Source organism: Cyprinus carpio, chromosome A4, assembly GCF_018340385.1.
Source record: "Cyprinus carpio isolate SPL01 chromosome A4, ASM1834038v1, whole genome shotgun sequence".
Taxonomy (NCBI): domain Eukaryota; kingdom Metazoa; phylum Chordata; class Actinopteri; order Cypriniformes; family Cyprinidae; genus Cyprinus; species Cyprinus carpio.
In genome coordinates this window covers 26,261,047-26,282,985 of record NC_056575.1, presented here as the reverse complement: position 1 = coordinate 26,282,985, position 21,939 = coordinate 26,261,047, and the positions used below count along the sequence as shown (strand labels likewise).

At 39.1% G+C, this 21,939-nt stretch overlaps 1 protein-coding gene across 4 annotated transcripts in view; it reads right to left on the bottom strand.

The window, feature by feature from the left end:
* Positions 1 to 542: 542 nt before the first annotated feature.
* LOC109079857 (NACHT, LRR and PYD domains-containing protein 12-like) overlaps positions 543 to 21,939 on the bottom strand; it is an 83,876-nt gene continuing 62,479 nt past the window's right edge. For all 4 annotated transcript variants that reach the window (XM_042744992.1, XM_042744997.1, XM_042745002.1 and 1 more), the window contains 4 exons: positions 13,127 to 13,300; positions 3,232 to 3,405; positions 3,061 to 3,107; positions 543 to 2,920 (listed from right to left, as the gene is read on the bottom strand). In XM_042744992.1, coding sequence (XP_042600926.1) covers positions 2,331 to 2,920; positions 3,061 to 3,107; positions 3,232 to 3,405; positions 13,127 to 13,300 — 985 coding nt within the window. In that variant the 3' untranslated portion in view covers positions 543 to 2,330. The remainder of the gene's footprint in view (positions 2,921 to 3,060; positions 3,108 to 3,231; positions 3,406 to 13,126; positions 13,301 to 21,939) is intronic.

Here is a 21,939-nt window from a genome sequence, read left to right as displayed (position 1 = left end):
TACTATATATTATATTATGAATTGCTTGCATTTTTTCATATTTATCCTGAATTTTTTTTTTTTTTTTGGTAGATTTTCTATTTTTCTAAGGATATCAGTGAATGATCACATTTTTAAAAGAACAACTCTTTTGTCCGGTCAAAGAACACTGAATTGCAGATGTGGGGCCCAAAGGGGTTGCACATAGGATTCCAAATGGAGTCCAGTTAGCTTTATCCTTAGTTTCCACCAAGGCCCCACATGTTAGACCAGATGGGTTGGTGAAATAAGCACTACTGAGTTTTTATATAATACACACTACACAGCGTTAAAAGAAACACTGAAGCAGTGTTGCAGGTAATGAGATAATTAAGTGATTAAGTAATGATTGAAAAAGAAGACTAAGAACAGAAAAAAAAGAGATGAACAGAAATACAACTACAACCGATTTACAGTCACACAGATTTAGATGAAATAAGCTGCAAATAAAAGAACACATTAAATCTCTCAAGATCTCAGCAGAGGATGATTAACAACTCAAAAAACAGCATTACCATCTTCAATTATTACAAACCACTTTGCCTTTATTTCTTTCATATATGTCCAAATTTTTTTTTTTTACTTATTTTTTATTAACCAACATCATAACTACAATTTACAGAATGACAAGAAGAGTACAGAGCAAAGACAAGATAGAATTTTTTTTTTTTTTTGGAATAACAATACACCACTATAACGGAACCATCACAACCAATAAACACATAACAACAGCCTTGGATGGGATCAAAATGTTCAATAACGACAAAGAGTTAACCAGCCAATCTATTAAAAAAGAAAAATAAATAAATAAATAAAATATAAAAGGTGTTTAAAAAATTAAACCATATCTCACCCAGCTCTTTAATGAAGGGTTTCCATTGTTCAACAAACAGACTCTTTCTGAGTTGTAAACTGTATGTTATTTTTTCCATCAAGCATTCCTCAAGAGTCAGTGGCCTTCTCTGAAGTCATTTAATTGCAATATTCTTCTTTGCTGCAACTAGGAGTATTCGTAGGAGGTACCTTCTCTTTTTTTACTTTTTATTAAATCTGTCTTAACATTACTGTGTAATGAATGAATATAATATACAAGTTTCACTTTTTGAATGGAATTAGTGAAATAAATCAACTTTTTGATGATGTTCTAATTATATGACCAGCACCTGTATTTCAGCCCAGTCCTTGTCTGATATCACTACCTTGAGCTCCTTCTCCCATTTTAACTTTATATATTATGTGTTGTCTTTCTTCATGATTTCCAGAGCCCTGTATATATATCTAATTGGTCTAAGGATCTTGTTACCATTTTGCACATTAATCCACAAAGTCTCAATTGCTGATGGGGTAGTTTTTAACATTTTCCAATTTGGATTTGGAAAGGAAACTTCGAATTTGGAGATACTTATAAAAATCAGTCCTAGGTAGAGCAAATTCAGTAGCAAGTTGTTCAAACGTTTTATGTGAGTCCCCTTTAAATAATTGGTGGACATATTGCAATTGCTTTAGGGCACATACTTTGAAGCCAGAATCCATTTTCAAGGGAGTAAAGTTCTTTAGCTGTGTTATATTTGTTAACAAAGAAATCCCCCTTGGAAGATTATAAATCTTTTGAACCTCTCTCCATACTAAACAGGTAACCTCTGACCATTTTCCCAGTTTATACATACTTATCTTATTTTCTTCATTAAATGGGAAAGCTGCTAGTGAGTGAGGATTGGAATTACATTTTTCAATTTCTAACCACCTAGTCCCCACAGTGTCGGACAACCAAACTACTGTGGCTCGCAACTGTGATGCTATCCAGTAGTTCTTAAAGTTCGTCAACGCCCAGCCTCCTTGAGATTTACGTAGCTGCAATGTTTTGTACCTGACTCTGGGACACCTCCCTTGCCAGATGAATCTACAAATCTGCTTATCTAGGCGAGAGAACATGGATACCGGAGGGGGCAATGGAAGGGTCTGGAAAAGGAATAAGGTAATGCATTCATTCTAACAGCTTCTCTCCAAAATTTCTTATTGAGAATTAAGAGAGATTTAATGCTAGTCTGTTGTTTTACTGAATATGTTTAATTTGAAGTCATCATTATGGTGATAGCTGACCCTTGACTTTAGTTAAATTAATTATCTTCCAACAACTACAACAGTGTTTTACAAAAAGCATGTTCCTTTTTTGTTCCCTTTATCAGCACGATTTTGGTTTTTAATGTTGAAGTAATAATCTGATAGAAATCTGTTTTTGTGTGAAGGTCAAAAGGACTACACACACTTAAGTGTAAATGCAATTATTAAAGTAATATAAAGTGAGAGTTTTTTTATTCATGTGTGTGTGAAAGGTTTCTGTATCTGTTGTTGCTAGACTTTTCAATCTGATATAGAGATACTGAGGAGTTCAAATGATAAAAGCCAAACCCAAATCCAGCATAAAGAGACTCTGTGAATGTGTTGTTAAACGTGTGTAAGTGTCTGAGTGTGTTTGTGTCAGAGACGCTGTAGAAGGACAGAGTGCCAGCTGACATGTCCACATACACTCCTATTCTATTAGATAACTCTGAAGGGACACGTATGACATTTAGCTTATAATTATGAAAAGCAATGAATGTGTCATCGGAGCAGATCAGACTCCAGGAATTTTCATCATATCCAAACTCACAATCACGACTCCAACCTTTTCTGCTGATTCCCTTATATGTCATTGATATTCCAGCATATCCACTCCATTCAGCCTCCCAGTAACAGCGCCCAGACAGACTCTCTCTACACAGAACCTGAGGACGCACATCAAATCTGTCTGGATGAACAGCATATGACTGATACTCCACTACTCGTGTCACCTTTCTGTTCTCCTCAGAGAGAATGAGATGAGTATTTGCTGTGTTTGGATCCAGTGTAAGATCACAGGCATCTGAACACAAGAAGAGAGACATTTATAACAACAGCAATCACAAATATACAGTCAAGGTTTACTTGTGTGTCTGTGTGTGTGTGTGCGTGCGTGCGTGCGTGCGTGCATGTGTGGATGTATATGAGTGTGTGTGAACGTACATTTGCGTAGTCCTGCAGTAATCCTGAATTCTCCTCCATGATCCATACTAGTTATAATGGGGGAAAATTAATAATAAAATATATGGCACAATCCAGACACAAAGATCAAAAATATGGATAAGAACAAATATTGGCCATAGAAATGATTACACACACAGCAGTGTGACATACTTGAGTTTGTCCAGTGGGCAGTTTGGATGTTTTAGTGTATCAGAAAGCAGCTTGACTCCTGATTCTCCTGGGTGATTGTAGCTCAGATCCAGCTCTATCAGATGTGAAGGGTTTAAACTCAGAGCTGAAGATATATAACGACAGCCTTCCTCTGTCACCATACAGCCAGACAATCTACAAACACACACAGGAACAGTCCACATAACATTAGGTTGGCAATCAAATGTCACTATCACACAGTGACCAGTTTAGTCTGTATTTTATTTTCTGCAGTTTCATTTAGGGTGTATTCACACCAGGAAAGTCTGCTAGTTCACTTGCTTCGGTCCGGACTAAATACAATGTTGATTTTTTTTTTCGGTGTGGTATGCTTTCACACCGCCCTTTTTGCAAGTGAACCAGAAACTGTAAACAAAACCACACATGTGCTTAATGTGTGTGCATTCATTGGTTCATCCATTCAACCATACTAGAGTTTGTTTGTAACCGGACCGAGACCACCTCTTCAGCTGGGTTTGGGTATGGTTTTTTGGTCCGCACCAGAGTGCAATTGCTGTATTCACACCTACCAAAAGATCTGCACAAAGGGGGGAAACAAACTTGAGTTCGATTCAATCGAACTAAACAAGACAGGTGTGAATACACCCTTAGTCTCATTAAAATTCCGTAATGTGCCAGCAAGGAGAGAAGACTACACTGCTGTGACCAAGTCCACTGTCTTCCCTTTATCTTTCTGTGGTTATTGGTGGCTTGAAAACCAGCCTGTGATAGAGAGGGGTCTTGAAGCTCTTAAAGTTTGGCCATCACTTACACAGTATATGGATGGAGTGAAAACAACTCCCAAACCCTGGGACAGCATCCTTTGACACAGTGGAGGATGCCATGAAAGACACACTAATCATGGCCAAGTTACACTTCTCCTTGAGTGTTGCCAGGCTTTTTAGTCCCTCTTTGAAGAAGTATCAAACAGGTGAGCCAGTGATGCCTTTGCTCAGCAATGACCTGTCTGAGCTGATCAAGGTGCTAATTTATATGGATAGCTCTGTACATTATCAGCACAGAACTGTTGCCACTACTGATTAGGTTTAATTGACGTATTCATTTTGTTAATGAAGAATAAGTAATTTCTTTCATTAACTTTCATTAATTGGAATTATGATATTATATATATGGCTTTATATTTTATTTTAGAAATGTGGGCACAAGAAGACTTCTGAGATAATTTTTTTTTTTAATTGAAAAAAGGGCTTTGACATTTCACCAATGCAAAAGAGGCTTGACGTCTTTTAGAGCAGTTTCCTTAGTAACTACCAAGAGCTTTTTGCTTTTTGCCAGAAGCTTCTGATTTTGTCTCATGGACAGGCCACTGCTGAAAGAGGCTTTTCTGTTAATAAAGAAACAGAAACCTGCAACATGCAAGAGGACACTTTAGTAGCACAGAGGCTGGTATGTGACTTGACACAGGGGATTGTTACCAAAGTTCACCTAACAAAAGAACTCTTGAGTTCAGTGGCATCAGCCAGAAGCAGGGACCGTCTCTACTTTGAGACACGCAGAAAGAAGAAAGAATCCCTTGTACAGGGCCAAAAGAGAAAGGCGGCAGAGGATTACTTAGAGGAACTTAAACAAAGTAGGAACACCATACAAACAGTTTCTGGAAGTCTTTCCAGAGATGCAGACAGATTTTGCAGAGCAGGCTGAGGGGAAGGCTGGCAGTAAGATGGCTCAGCTAATAACTAAGTCAAATGCGGGCCAGCAAGGAGAAATCAGCTGAGCTCAAGAACATTGAGGAGGAGATTCTGGCCAAGGGAGAAGAGCTGAGTTTAATGTAGCACACATGCACACACATCTGCAGACTCATGCCAAGATGTTTGTATGTTTTTTTTTTGTGTAGTTCAACAATGCATCTAACCTGTCTTCGGTACTGTGTTCAGTTTGAATAAATTTACTTTGCCAGTAATTTTGTGATTCTGCATTTCCTTTGTATGTGTTTTTTGTGTGTGAGTGTGTTTTTGATGTCGTGATATAGGTTGATGTCTAGCTTTATTTGGAAAAAAAAAAATTCCCCGTATACGTGAAAAGAATTCTGCAACTCTGTCGAACTTATGGTGGACTTTTGTTACCTAATTTTCAGTATTACTACTGGGCCTCAAATTTAAGAGGGAACTTTATTGGATGGATTCCTCAGATAGACACTCTAGCCTTAAGTGGTTTAAGTTGAGAAAAGCATTACTATGTTCCAAGATACCTTTTCCTGAACCGATGTCCAAGTACTCATCAAATATAGTGATTCTCTTAATCTCTTAAAATTTGGTCACAATTTCATTGAGCGTTTTCACTTCCCAAGTTTCAACTTACGCCCCAATAATAAATAACAATGTTTACACTCTCACAAACCGTTGGGGCCTTTAAAATGTGGACTGTCAATGGGCTTAATTCACTAATATCCCTCATTCACATTTCTTTAGACATTTGCAATTACATAGTTCCCCTTCAGGAACTCGAGCCGCATCGAGAAACGCTTTGGGAACACCCCTGCATGACCGCGTTCTGAAGCACATGTAAAATCAGTCCAATGGAGCAGCGAGACGTCACAAGCGGGGTGACGTGAGCAACCAGGAAGTATAAAAGAGCATCCGGCAGGGCACAAGTTAGTTTCTGCTCTTCAGTAGCACTCTGTGTATGTGTCAGTCTTATTTACTGTTGTCTGTCAGTCCACAAGCATATAATATGTCAAAGTCAAAATCTAAATCTATATTCTGGTGAGCAAACGGCATTACAGACGTTGTGTTCCTCCCTGCCCACGATATCTGGCAGCGGGGGATACACACGATCTGTGTCTTGTTTGTTTAGGAGTGGAGCATGCACGGTCAGCTCTCGAGGGGACTGATTGTCATGACTGCTAGTTGCTCTCGCTGCGTGTGCTCAGCTCTCGCCTGGCCGTGTTTGATGAGAGCTGCCTAGCTCGCGATCCTGCTGACAGTGGTCTCGCTGTTGCTGAGGCGCAGCGTAGACTGTTGTCGTGGTGACTGCAAATGGACTTAGTGAAGAGAGATACCGAAAGATACCAAACATGGCATACCTTAGAAATATTATAAAAATATAAAATAATAAAAAAAAAAAAATTTAAAATCAATACTATCAATACATATGCAAAACACTGAAATGGGGAAACAATGAAATGGGGAAATTGGGTACATGTTCCTACATTTCTCAAGTGGTTATATCTAGAGGGAGATAGAATTAGGATGGACTGTATAGTACATTTGTCTGTTTCAAAGTGAATTTAGAGTGAAAACTCTACATTCCTTCAAGTTGTAAAACAATCTTATCTTGATGTGTGTCTTTGTTACCATGTTAACCAGAGGCGTGGTTTTCTCTACCACATGTTTTGCATGTTGGGGAGGGGTATTGTCCACTATTTGTTAAATATTACAAATACTCACATGTCTGATCCACCTCATTCATTACAATATTTAATTTATTTTTATTATTTTTGTTTTACCGTGCAATGGAAACTTGATCAGTTGGGTGGGAGTCTTTGCACGTTTTACCAAAATTATAATAAAAAGACTTTGATAAACTCCAGGAGAACATGGCAAACAACCCTGTGGCAAAGATAGCAGGTTTTGTAGTTCCTGTCAGAAAATAGGTCATACGGAGGAAAAATGCTGGTCACTGGTTACGGATAAACCTCCACCTTATTTTCTGAAACATAGGAAATCACTTTCTAAGGCCAAAGATCAGTGGTCTATATGCAAGAAGTCATCCTCAGGTAAAACTCTTAGTGAGTTAACTTCATTGTTCATACAAGGCCTCCAGCTACTTACCTCACTTGTTTGTGGGTTAGCTGCTTAATAGCAATGAGTTTAATATGTAAACATCCAAATTTCAATGATCCTGTTTGTATTTTAAAACTTTTAATTGTGATAAACACATAATTCGCATAGAACACACATTAAAGTTGTTTGTGCTACTACACTTACAGAAAGAGTAAGTGTAGTAGCAAGATGGCGTAGTAGCAAGAGTAAACAAGATGGTGGCGCGTCCACACGCAGCAGCTTCTCTCTCTCCTGTCAGAATGGTGTTTTTGTGTTTTTTGTCCTGTGAGTCGCAGTGTTTTTGTACGTCTTCATCATGTCTACCTGTCTTTAAGCATGCATACAGTTTCTGCTCGATGTCGGCAGAACCACTTTTTTAGGGTTAAACTCTGCGCACGCCGAAGAGCTGCGGGATCTCGGTCTGCTCCGAAGGCCTTCACCATCACCGACCCCCACTGCTGCATCTCGCCCACACCGGAGGTGCCACAAGCGGTATGAGAGGAAGCAGAAGAGGGGTGAGAGCGGAGGTATCCGGGCTAGGTTAATGGCTGACCCACACAAGCCAGCTATCCCCACCATCGTACTGGCTGATGTATGGTCTTTGGACAATAAACTGGACTACATCCGATTACTACGCTCAACTCAGAGGACTGTAAGAGACTGATGTGTTTTTGTGTTCACGGAAACATGGCTCAGCAACAGCATTCCAGACTGCGTTATTCAGCTCGATCAGCTGACATGCTATCGAGTGGACAGAGTCCTCGTTGCAGGACGTAAATCACGTGGCGGCGGGCTTTGTGTTTACATCAATGATGCGTGGTGCCGCGATGCTGTTGTGGTCTGCAAACACTCCTCAACCCTGGTGGAGTTTATGATTATTAAGTGCCGGCCATTCTATCTACAGAGGGAATATACAGCCATACTGCTCGTTGCTGTATACACTCCGCCCAGCTTCAGCAGCAACAACAGGTGTGACGCACTGAATGAACTGTACCAGCACATCAGTGAGCAGCAGCCAGCCCACCCTGATGCTTTTCTCATCTTGGCTGGGGATTTCAACCACGCAGACTTAACCCTTTGAGCGGTACGGTCCCACATATGGGACTTTTATTTCCGTGCCCTTGGGAGTATGGTCCCACATATGGGATTTAGAACATTTGGTAACGTCGCATAATTGCCAAATTCAAACTGTGCTTTCGCGCTCAAACATTCAAATACCCACAAATAAAACAACACAAACCATGCAATATTATCAAAACAAAAAATTCATATTAAACACATAATGCATATTTTAGGGTTCAGACAAACAAATACACATAAGTACTAGTAAAACAATACATTTAGAGTTTGAAAAATACACACATATATCTATGGAAGCAACAATAACAATCCATTCAAATTTAATTTGCAGATGTGTTTTATTCATATCAGATACACATAGTGTAAGTAACTATAAAGTTCACTCTATTCTTCACCTAGTTCACCGGCCACTTATTACTTGTATTTCAGGAGAAATTGATGAATTCACGTGCTGTAAATCTGACTGACAGAACTCTCTGAACTGCAGCGCAAACAAACATGGCGGCGCCCGTCTCACATTACAGATCCCGATCAAGATCATTTAGAAAGGTTTTTAAATGACAAAACACACTGATTTATACATATTTGTGAATGGGAATATCAGATTGTTCATGACATGGTATGCAAGTTTGTGAATATTTTAAATAAAAATGGAAAAATGAAATAAATGAAATAAAAGCAATCCATCAGCCATACAGTGTTATTGTGGGCACGGTGTGTCACGTGACAAGCCTGACACGTCGCCATGGAAACAGTAAGGGGAAACGTTCTAAAATAACAGTCGCCTTAATAAAACTCACTCTGGGGGGACCGCTAGAATATTTTAAACTCACCACTGAAAAGGTTAAAGAGTGTCTTCCCAAAAATACACCAACACATTAACTTTCCAACACGAGGTAAAAACTCTTTAGACCTTGTTTACACCACCCAGAGAAGAGCTTACAAGGCCGCCCCCCTCCCCCTCCCCCACCTCGGTGCCTCAGACTACATCACTGTCATGCTAATGCCTGCATACAGACCACTCGTTAATTCACGAAACCAGTTCACAAACAGATACAAGTGTGGCCGGAAGGGTCATCAGAGGCTCTACAAGACTGTTTTGACACCACTGACTGGATTATGTTTAAGCAGGCTGCCACATACAATAACACCACAGACCTCCAAGAGTACTCCGAGACTGTCACTGCCTACATCAACAAGTGTATTGATGATGTAACAGTCACAAAGACCATCACTGTCCGGGCCAGCCAGAAGCCGTGGATGACAGGGGAGGTCTACAGACTCCTGAAGATGCGGAACGCTGAGCGTAAGCCAGAGGACAGCTAGGGCCAACCTATCCCACGGCATCAGAGAGGCTAAGAGACAGTACTCCAGGAGGATAGCCCATTGATTCAGTGACAGCAGAGACTCTCGGTGCCTGTGATGGGATACAGACCATTACGGACTACAAGCCCCCACAGCGGACCTGTGACAGCACCATCTCCCTGCTGAACGAGCTGAATGCCTTCTTCGCTTGCTTTGAGGCACAAAACAGAACCACTGCACAGTAGACTCGACCTCCTCTCGGCGACCAGGTTATGACGCTGACCCCAGACAGCATGAGTAGATCCATCAGCAGGATCAATGCACGCAAAGCTCCGGGTCCTGACAACATTCCTGGTGTGTACTGAGAGACTGTTCAGTGGAACTCACTGATGTCTTCACAGACATTTTCAACATCTCGCTTAGTCAGGCTGTTGTTTCCACATAAAATCATTCCAGTCCTGAAGAAGCCGTTTCCACCCTGCTTCAATGACTACCGTCCAGTGGCACTTAACCCTATTATCATGAATTGCTTTGAACGGCTAGTCATGCACCATATCAAGCCCTCCCCCCATCTCTGGACCCCTTCCAGTTTGCATATCGGTCCAACCGCTCGACCAATGATGCTATCGCCACTACTCTCCACTCAGCACTCACACATCTAGAGAAAAAAGACATACGTCAGAATGCTGTTCATAGACTTCAGTTCAGCATTCAACACAATCATCCCTCAACAGCTCATTAACCCTCCAGGGTCGACTAACGTGGATACGTGTTTTGTGGCATCTTCTCCTGATAACACCGAAAATAAGTTAAATTACACTTTAATTTTTGATCGTACAGATAAGAGGAATACATCAATCGAATCTGTAAAGGGTCTACTTTTATTTGTATACACACATAATAACAACAAAACTTTGTGCATTTATAAAATAAAGAAAACAAAATAGGGTGTGCTGTGACAAATAAGACAGAATTCACCACAAGAAGCTTTGGATTATTGATGCAGCGGCTTGAACCAGCAGAGATCATAAACATGAGTAAGTATTTTTGTTATTAACCTACTTGTATTAGTTTTTACATAACTTGTACATGTTACTAGTAAGACTTTTTCCAAACTATATTTCCTGATTAAATGTATAATCAAATGAAACATTATAAAGTTTCATTCACAGCATCTAAATGTCTCATGATGCCAGGATGTTTTTTTTAACGTTATATAACATAAACAGCAATACAATATAAAAAATATGAGTTATAATGTTAATAGCCTAATGTCAGTAAGAATGATTAGACAAAACTTTACAATAGCCATATATGTTTATAGCTATATATATTGTATAGGCCTACATACAAAGCATGCTTGTGTTTATGAATGTAAATAAGCTTCTGTTTATGAATATCTGCTCTGGTGTAAATATTTTGAATGTGTTATACCCGGGATAATATGTAAATGTATCAAGTTAGCCGTAGTGTTCTTTTTTTCCTATAAATTAGTACTAGTATCAGTGACCATAACAATAATGTTAATAATGTAGTTTATTTGTGTCAACAGCATGCTTACTTTTTTTCAGATGTGAGGATAACAGTGCAAAAGAACCTGTTGCAAAGAGAGCCAATGCAAATAAGCAGCCCACTCAGGAACCTAGAACACAGCTAAGACCAAGCGAGGCACATACTCCCATGAGTCTCTTAAAAAAAAACGAATGTCCTTCAGAGCACATAAACAATATACGCTTTGGAAATGCTAGGTATGTGATGTTCATTTATATATTTCCACATGACACAGTACCAGTCAAAAGCTTTTGAACAGTAAGATTTTTCATGTTTTTGTAAAGAATTGAACTTCTGCTCACCAAGCCTGCATTTATTTGATCCAAAATACATAAAGTTGCATTTGCAAAAGCAGTAATATTTTGAAATATTTTTACTATTTAAAATAACTGCTTTCTATTTGAATATATTTTAAAATATTTATTTATTATACATTTATTTTTATTTTTGTGACCAAAACTAAATTTTCAGCATCATTACTCCAGTCTAACAATATACACTATAATATTCAAAAGCTGGGAGTCAGTATATATAAAAATTAAAACTATTGTATTTATCATCACTTGTGTGCTAAATAACAATCATGTTACAAACGATGCTGTTCTTTCAATTAATCAAAAAAAATAATAATAATAATAAATGTTTTTTTGAGCAGCAAATCAGAATATTAGAATGATCTCTGAAGGATTGTGTGACTGAAGTAATGATGCTAAAAATTCAGCTTTGAAAGCCAGCTTGGATTGTTCCTAATAAACTGTTTAACTGCACTCGCAAGTGAATCTCAAGTTATTTTGTGGGATATTTAAATATATTCCAAATAAACTACAAACATAAAAATATATAAATTTATTTTGTCCTCACATTCTTTATTCTAACTCTTCCCTCTCAGTCACACGAAAAGTGTCTTAGAAAATTTAAATCAATCTATTGTTTTCTGTGAGCGAGTAAACAAGAATTCTAGGCTTTGAGGCCCAGGTTTGACAGTCTTGTGAACAAATGTTCTCTAGGTGTTTTATGACCTAGGTGTTTTATGACCTTATTTCAGTGACTTCAAAATTGTAATTTTTCACGAACCACCCATAACCGTTTTCTCAAAAACACAATCATGTACATACATGCTATTTACATATTATTGTAGCCCGGTTTGTACTGATTACAGTGTTATTAGACTTTAGTCATGTATATGTTTATAAGCAACTTAAAAAAGCACAAAAGTCAGGGGATGTTAAAACTTCTCCAGGCCCCCAAAACCTTTAGACCCCAGAGGGTTAAACGAGGTGTTTTAGGAGGGTGTGGACAAGTCTTAACTTTTCTAAAGAATATTCTCTTTGGGTTTGAGACTTTAGTCTTTGCAACTTTAGGGATATTATCTATGCACGAACAGCGTGTAACACTCCAAAGAGAAAGGAAATTTTTAAATTGCATCATATGACCCCTTGAATTTTTTTTATCATTCCCTCAATGGGGGCTGAGCCCCCCTAATATTGAAATCCTAGAATTGCTCCTGCATGAACAACTCCTCTAGGCATGTCAAAGGGCACTCGTCCTCTGGAATTTCTAATTCATTTTCACTGTATTCAATGTTTCCGTCTTGAATCTTCATGTGGTTTGTTTCTCCAAAACATCAGTCCATAAATTACACTGAGCGCCTTCATTGTGCATTTATAAACAGTTCTCCAAAACCTTCTGTAGCAGGGACTTTTTTCTGTCCCAATATCAGAGATTGAATTGGTTCATTTACAATCTGATATCTTTACTGGCTACTGAAAAGCAGGTCAAAGGTTTGAATATTAATTCAAATTGTAGACAATCTCAGTAACTAATTGTGATGGTAAACTAGCAAACTAAATTACTTACCTTAATTTATACTTAAGTACAATTAAAACAGAACTCTGCCATAGTAACATCCAACTCAGTCACTTACATTTATAAATCTTATGCAGTTCCTAAATGATACTGACACTAGTATTTTGAGTACATTTTACAGTACAGTGAGTGTATTAAGTATTATTATTTGACTAGTATTAATTACCCTTTTTGAATTATTTTTTAAGTAACATCTTGAGTAAGAGTCTGGAAAGATATGAATCGTAACAGATAGCTTAGTTTAGTACATCTTTTTCTGTGTTCATAAATACCTTAATATGTTCAGTTGACAGTGTAAACTCTTCAGTCCAGCAGAGAGCAGCTTCACTCCTGAATCCTGCAGGTCATTGTTACTCAAGTCCAGCTCTGTCAAACAGGAGCTTGATGATTGTAGAGCTGACGACAGACTTTCACAGCATTGACCAGTGAGATTACAGGTGACCAATCTAAACAGAATGAATCAGTATTTAATTAATTTAAAATGAATTATGAAATGAAATGAAGACTTTTTTTTCTGAAATACAAATATTTTTGTTTATGGAATTCCATTATAGAATTTATTTTTATGTAAATTATTCTGAATTCTTCTCTATTTAACATTTTATGTCCATGTATTTATTTATCTGGTGAGTAGCCATGTCCGGCTCCTCATCACCTGTCAAGATGTTGTGACTGGCTTATTGCTCATTATCCTTTATGTATATTACAGTGCAACACAGACACTCTCAATTCATATCACGATTGCCTTAACCCTTAAATGCATGAATGTTTCACCAATCATTATTACATATTCGGGTGTTCGGCGATCTGGACCTATATATCAAACACGTATGGATCTCTAACTGCTGCAATAGTGTAAAACTCTCCTGATATTTTAATAACAGTTACAAAAGAAAAAAATAAAGCATATTTCATTACCATTTTAAACTTGGAAGGGTTCAATTTGTGCAAATGATCATCAGAATACACTTCCCCAGTACATACAACATCTGGCTCATATTCGCAATCTCAACCATATTCTCGAAACTATCCTTTTCAATGTCTTCAAAATCAATATTTTGACCGCTGGCAGCTTATTCACCGCTGGCAGCTTATTCTCCACATCCACCATCAAATGACAGTGACAATTATATTTAATTTTATAGTAATTGCTCTGCAGTAAAGCCTTTCAAGCCAATTCAAGTTTTGCTGATGATATTATTTTGTTTTATGCCTGTGGTAATTATGATTGAAACAGTGCCACCTTGAAGAATTAAGTTGAATTGCACTTATTAAGTCATCACATATTTAATTATTGTTGCACAGGAAAAATACTGTACACTTAAACTTTTACAAATGTTACAAATGTGATATCACACTGGCAAATATAGTGTTCAGTCACTTAACACCTAACACCTGTTTGCACTGGATGCAACCTTCATGTCACATCAGAAGCAAATAGAACCCACTATAACCAGTTATGCTCTCTACACTGGAGACAATATACAACTAGTAAATTGGACAATTTTGTGTCACAATAACATGTTATTTAATGCAAATAAGAAAAATTATTTATTTGTCAGAAACGATATTTTCTACTGTATCAAGCTGTGAGTCATATCACATTTTTCTTCTGGGGTAGATACAAGCCTTTGTAGCAAATAAGCTCAAAGGGGAAATGTCTATAAATAATTACAAATAATTATATTTATTTATCTCAGCTTCCAGATGTATCTGAAGCAGAATTAATATCACAATTGACTAATGTGTTTGTCCAGTGAACATTCAGTGTTATATCAAATTAACTCTAAGAAATGGTATTTTCGTGGTCACAGAAAATAACTTTCTTACAGTACTAATGCATTAGAGCGGGGGTGGCCAACATCGGTCCTGGAGAGCCAAAGTCCTGCAGAGTTTTGCTTCAACCTTGACAAAAACTCTGTAGCTTTCCTACCTGCCTGTAGCTTCCTAGTAACCCTTGGACCTTGATTGGAGCTGAACTCTGCAGGACTGTGTCTCTCTGATGTTAGACACCCCTGCATTAGAGCATGTAGCAAGATCAGGAATTGTTTAAGTGACACTGATCTGCAAGCAGTGACAGAATCAGAAATTAAGTTTTATTGGCTTAACACTAACACATAACTAGTCTAACAAACATATACACACACTCATGCATACATACATAGATGGGGGAAAAGGTGATTTTTTTCAATTACGTTTTAGGACTAGGTGAAACAATACCCTGTTTAACAACCTGAGGTATGAGTGGTAATGATGCATCCCTCTGAGTGGTTTCCTCGCTGTAATGACTGCCAGTCTGGTTGAGTAAGATTAGAAAAGGGGGGTGGGTTTTAAGCTTCATTGGGGTCATCAGGTGGGCACCCTCCTTCTGTAGTATTTCAATGATAAACCCACGACACCTCCAGAGGGCTCATCGGCAGCACCTCATCCCAGGTGTGCACTCCTCTGCTTTCACCCTTACGTGCCGCAAGTGTTATTAGGGGCCCAGGCGGATTCTCTCCTTTTCACCCCTAGCCATCGACTTGCTTCTTCTGCTGCACCTGAGAGGGCTTTGATGGTTTGGCGTAGAGTTTGGCACACACTCCCGATTCCTTAAGTAGCCTGATGGTTGACTTGCTCACGAACCCTCTGCAGCCGATTTCCACTGGGCAAACCTTGGCTTTCCATCTGCATTGCTCAGCCTCAGCTGCCAGTTCGGTGTACTTAAGTCTCTTGCGCTCAAATACCTCCTCTACAGCAGCCTCCCAAGGAACGGTAAGCTCTATGATGTACACAATGTGGAGTGAGTAGGACAACCAGTCGTCGACGCTGAGCTGGAGCTGCCCTATGCCACGATGCTCTACTCTCTCCAAGGCCGAGGCCTCCTCTTCCCTGTTGCACACTACCAATGATGTCTCTATGCCTGAGGTCTGTCTTCGCCTGGTAAATAGCTGTTGTTGGGTTCTATTTCCTTCCAGTCACCAGGGTAGGAGCTGTTTGGGAAACACATGGGTCATGGGACTCTGTTAGTGTCATTTTCAGTCTTACTTTAAAGCATTTAAACTCTTCTGCAAGGCTGGAAATAGGAATCTCCAGGATTCCTCTTCTATACAGCCCGATATTAGTAAAGCATCTTGGAATTCCCAGCCACTTTTTGGCAAATGAGCTAACCAACCTTTCCAGTTTTTCTACCTTTGAGATTGGAACCTCATAGATGGTAAGAGGCCACATCAGCCTGGGTAGTAGTAAAACCAATGTTCCGACAGCTCTCCTTGATGATTGAAATGCTCCTGGACTTGCTTGGCTTTATTTCTATCTGGGCCCATTGAATGTTCTCCTGCAGCTTGTTCAGCAGCTGCGTAGCACAAGCCTTGGTTGTTATGAGGATGGTCACATCGTCCATGTAGGCTCTGATGGGAGGGAGACGAAATCCCAATTTGAGCTTCTGTCCTCCTACTACCCACTGAGAGGCATGGATGATAACCTCCATAGCCATCGTAAAAGCTAGAGGTGAGATGGTGCATCCTGCCATTATTCCTATTTCTACTCATTGCCATGCTGTGGTACAATCACCAACTGTCAAGCATAGCTGTAGGTCTTCAAAATAGGATTTATCAAGATGGGTGATTGCTTCTGGGACACTAAAATAATGGAATGCAGTCCAGAGGAGATTGTGAGGAACTGACCCAAAGGCATTTGCAAGTTCCAAACACACAACATGGAGATCTCTTCCATCCTTTTTTTGCTGCTTGGATTTGATTCCATATCATCTTTGTATGCTCTAAGCAACCAGAGAAGCCTGGAATTCCTGCTTTCTGCACCATGGTATCAATGAAGTGGTTCTTTTAGACTGCCAGCCTATGAGCCACTACACTAAATGAGCCACTACACTAAAGAAGATTTTGCCTTCAACGTTCAAAAGGCTGATTTGGCAGAACTGGCTGATGTCCCACGGAGTTTTCCTTGGGGATTAGGATACCTCCTGCCCTCCTCCATGCAGTTGGAATTGTTTGTTTCTGCTACACTTCCTTCATCAACCTCCATAGGAAGCGCAATACCTCTGGTGAGTTCTTATTCAATTCAAGTTTATTTGTATAGCGCTTTTTACGATACAAATTATTACAAAGCAACTTTACAGAAAATTAAGTTTCTACAATATTTAGTAGTAGCTTATCAGTGATGACTGTCAGTTCATGTGCATATGGCAGAAATGTTCAGAAAAATTAATAAAAGACGTAAACAAACAGACGATTAACACTATTAACAGCAATTATACAATCAAACTTATAGCAAAATGTGGTAGTTCTGTATGTTGTCTCTGGGTTAGCATCATCTGAGGTTCTCTGAGGGGTTGGCATCATCTCTTCTCAGGTGTTCTGGATCCAGACTGGAGCTTGTGTAAATCCTAGGTTACCACGGGATGTAAATCCCGTGGCAAAGCAGAGAGAACACAATATAGACATAATTAGCGTAGCTGCTGTTCCAGCCAAGTAAAATTAATTAGATTAACCCAAGCTAAAGAATAATAATGCACATTTGATCAGATATAACTGCAGTCCAAAATTATGAGATGCATTTTATACATCTTATACAGCCAATATGGGACTCCATTGGGCCCAGGAGAGGATGCAGCTCTTGCCCGCCATACAATTCTTTCCACTTCACTCCACTTGGGAGGTGCTGATGTCCAGCTGATGTTCTGGAGAATGTATCTTGGCATATCAGGTGGAAGAGTTATCTGTCCACACCGCTGGCTGCCGGTGTGGTTCTGTTTGAGGTAAGCTTCCAGATTCTTCTTTGATGTTTCAAGTTTGCCACGTTTGTCCTTTATGAACAGGGTTTTCACAAACTTATAGGGGTCTTTGCTCCTTCATTTTACGCCTCCTTCTCAGATTCTCAGCTTTCCTCAAAGTTGACAGTCGGTTTTTAATTTCTGCCTGTAGCTGGTTAATTCCCTCCTTCTCCTCCTCTGGGGCTATCCGCCATTTTTTTTCAGCTGCCTTCTCTCCTTGACTAGCCGTTCTATCTCCTGGTGTCTCCTGGACTTCGTCGGGGTGGATGATGCTTTCTTCCTCTTTTCTGCCGTCCCAAAACGCTCTGCGCCATAGTTGTAAATCAAGTCTCCCATTCGTTCCAGCTTCTTGACTGCAGTTCCCCTCAGTTGTCCCAAGAGGTTACCGATGTCTATGTCAATCGTCTCCCACTCCTTTTTCTCACAGGATTTTGGGCACCTGACTTGTGGCTTTCGCCCCTGGATCTTATTCCCAGACTGTTGCTGTAGACTGTTGCTAGTTGGCTTTGTGGGGCACCACTATGCTTGGCTCCTCATCTTCCTCTCGACCAAGGGGATTGATATCCTGCAGACTTTGGTTTTGGTCCTGCTGCTGAACTTCACTTGACTTATTTGACCTGCTTCTTAAGAAGTAGCGGTCAATGCAAGGTCCCTGTTCCTCTGAGAGCGAGCAGTTTTTTTAGGCCTTGGTGTCTTCTCAGGCCTGCATATGATGTTTCCTTGGTCCAGCCACATACACAGCTCTGGAGCTTAATTCCTGGAGTAGGTGTTGTCTTCTCAGGTGTCTTGCTGATCATCATTCTCGTTGTCTGTTTCGTTCCTGGGTCAGAAGCCATGTAGTCTATCAGTTAGTCATCATCCTGAGTCAGTACAAGTGAATGAATGAAACAGTTATAGCTATGAAAAGATTCATTTAACCATCTGCACAGAATCATCAGCACCTTGGTAACAAGAAGTCCACAGTTTATTATAAACCTCTGGTTAGTTTAGTCAAATGTACAATACTTGCATTGCCTTTGCCATTGAATGAGTGTCTGGATGCAGTCTCGGATGAAAGTCTTGATGGTTCAACAGTCTGATGATGTTGGAGTGATCATGTTCTTCTGGGTTGTGACAAACTTCAAAGATGTTATTCTGACTCGGTGGTGGTCAGGAGATTTCCCTCCCAGGTGGAAAGTTGCAACATGGATTGTTAATGTCCTGCCGGCACCGGATCGTGGTCGTCTCAATATATTAGAATGTCATGGAAAAGTTCAAATAGTGAAACTCATGTATTAAATAAATTTAATGCACACAGACTGAAGTAGTTTAAGTCTTTGGTTCTTTTATTTGTGATGATTTTGGCTCACATTTAACAAAAACTCACCATAATCTCAACAAATTAGAATATGGTGATATGCCAACCAGCTAATCAACTCAAAACACCTGCAAAGGTTTCCTGAGCCTTCAAAATGGTCTCTCAGTTTGGTTCACTAGGCTACACAATCAGGGGGAAGACTGCTGATCTGACAGTTGTCCAGAAGACAATCATTGACACCCTTCACAAAGAGGGTAAGCCACAAATATTCATTGCCAAAGAAGCTGGCTGTTCACAGAGTGCTGTATCCAAGCATATTACCAGAAAGTTGATTGTAAGTAAAAAGTGTGAAACAAAAAGATGCACAACTAACCAAGAGAACTGCAGCCTTATGAGGATTGTCAAGCAAAATCGATTCAAGAATTTGAGTGAACTTCACAACGAATGGACTGAGGCTGGGGTCAAGGAATCAAGAGCCACCACACACAAACGTGTCAAGGAATTTGGCTACAGTTGTCGCATTCCTCTTGTGAAGCCACTCCTGAACCACAGACAACGTCAGGTGTGTCTTACCTGGACTAAGGAGATGAAGAACTGGACTGTTGCCCAGTGCTCCAAAGTCCTCTTTTCAGATGAGAGCAAGTTTTGTATTTCATTTGGAAACCAAGGTCCTAGAGTCTGGAGGAAGGGTGGAGAAGCTCATAGCCCAAGTTGCTTGAAGTCCAGTGTTAAGTTTCCACAATCTGTGATGATTTGGGGTGCAATGTCATCTGCTGGTATTGGTCCATTGTGTTTTTTGAAAACCAAAGTCACTGCACACATTTACCAAGAAATTTTGGAGCACTTCATGCTTCCTTCTGCTGACCAGCTTTTTGAAGATGCTGATTTCATTTTCCAGCAGGATTTGGCACCTGCCCACACTGCCAAAAGCACCAAAAGTTGGTTAAATTACCATGGTGTTGGTGTGCTTGACTGGCCAGCAAACCTACCAGACCTTAACCCATAGAGAATCTATGGGGTATTGTCAAGAGGAAAATGTGAAACAAGAGACCAAAAAAATGCAGATGAGCTGAAGGCCACTGTCAAAGAAACCTGGGCTTCCATACCACCTCAGCAGTGCCACAAACTGATCACCTCCATGCCACACTGAATTGAGGCAGTAATTAAAGCAAAAGAAGCCCCTATCAAGTATTGAGTACATGTACAGTAAATGAACATACTTTACAGAAGGCCAACAATTCAATTTTGTTTTATTGTTCTTATGAAGTATTCTAATTTGTTGAGATAGTGAATTGGTGGGTTTTTGTTAAATCTGAGCCAAAATCATCACAATTAAAAGAACCAAAGACTTAAACTACTTCAGTCTGTGTGCATACACGTGTTTCACAATTTAAGTTGATTTACTGAAATAAATGAACTTTTCCACGGCATTTTAATTTATTGAGATGCACCTGTGTGTGTATATATATTATATATATATATAAATATATATATATATATATATATATATATATATATATATATATATATATATATATATAAAAGATCAGCATTTAAACACTACAATAAACACACAAGAATTATCTGCTTGAAGACACGGTTATTTTTATCATTGCGAAGTGAGATGAATGAAGAGCGTGTCTGGAGAAGGGAAGTTTGGTTTATCAAGTTAGTCAGTGATTTAGGCAACACAGGTTCAAATCCCGGGTTGTGGTGTTTTTATTTATTTATATATAATAAAATAATATATAAAATATTAATACAAATGTGTTCTGCAGTTCGCTGGTTTGTTACAAATATATATATATATATATATATATATATATATATATATATATATATATTTTAGATAGAGAGAGTCCATTTTACGCAAAGCAACCAGTAGCGACTGAATTTAGTCCAGCTGGAGGGGTTTGGGGTTAGTTCTGTATAGCTTGTGGGGGTTGAAAAATAAAGGTGTGAATCTCTTGCTCTTTCTTATGGAAAGTGTCTGATGAGGGTTTCAAACTTGCAGAGCAGGTTTAGGCAAAGTGTTTTCCTGCCTCATTAATTACATTAAATTTCCCTTGATTGTTTGACATATAACATGTTAATGTACTATAAAAACATCCTGTAAGTTTCAGAAATCAAAACTATTTTGTTAGTTAAAAAAAGGTTTCATTGAAACCAAGCTACCAAAATGACTTGTTTTGGAATTTGTCACATTATGATGTCATAGTGTGACAAAAGACCGCCTCTGCAGAAAAAGATCAAAGACTAGTTCTACATTATTGACTTTTTAGAATCAGTTTCTCTTTCATGTCAGGAGCAGTGTGAGCATTTGGAGTATGTCAGAAATAGAACAGGATATCAGTTTGGTGTTGGGGATTTGTCATGTCAATCCATGCCTTATCCAGTGTAGACAGAATCACTGATTATAATGGGTTCTGTTGTATTTAGTTGCATTGCGCCACTTGCGTCCTATGTAGACACGGGTTGAAATTAGGAAAGAGCTTGAGATCATGTTAGTGAAGCACTGTTTGTTTGTTTGATGTACTGCGGATTCTTTTTTAAACAAGAAAGTTGGATGCAGGCTTTTCAGAGAGACTAAAAGTAAAAGATGCAGTGCTAAGCCTGACTATATTGGATCCAACAGTATTGTGGCTACACATAAGTGTGAGTAAACATGTTTTTACCACTATTGCATTGTCTGTTACAGATTGTTTGATATATACTGAGTATGTATACATTTTTATCCAAATGACCCATGTTGTATGCAGAGTATGTCAAAAGCAGCGTCCATCTATTATTTTAACCCTTTCGCACGTGAGTTTAAAATATTCAAGCTGAGACTCCGGCGTGAGTTCTTTTTCAGGCGACCGTTATTTAGAGTGTACCGCCTTATTGTTTCCATGGCGACGCATCATGCTTGTCATGTGACACACCAAAGCCAAAATAGATCTCTATGACACATGGATCGCTTTTATTTCGTTTTCCCTGTTTTATTCAAAATATTCACAAACATGCTCACTATATTA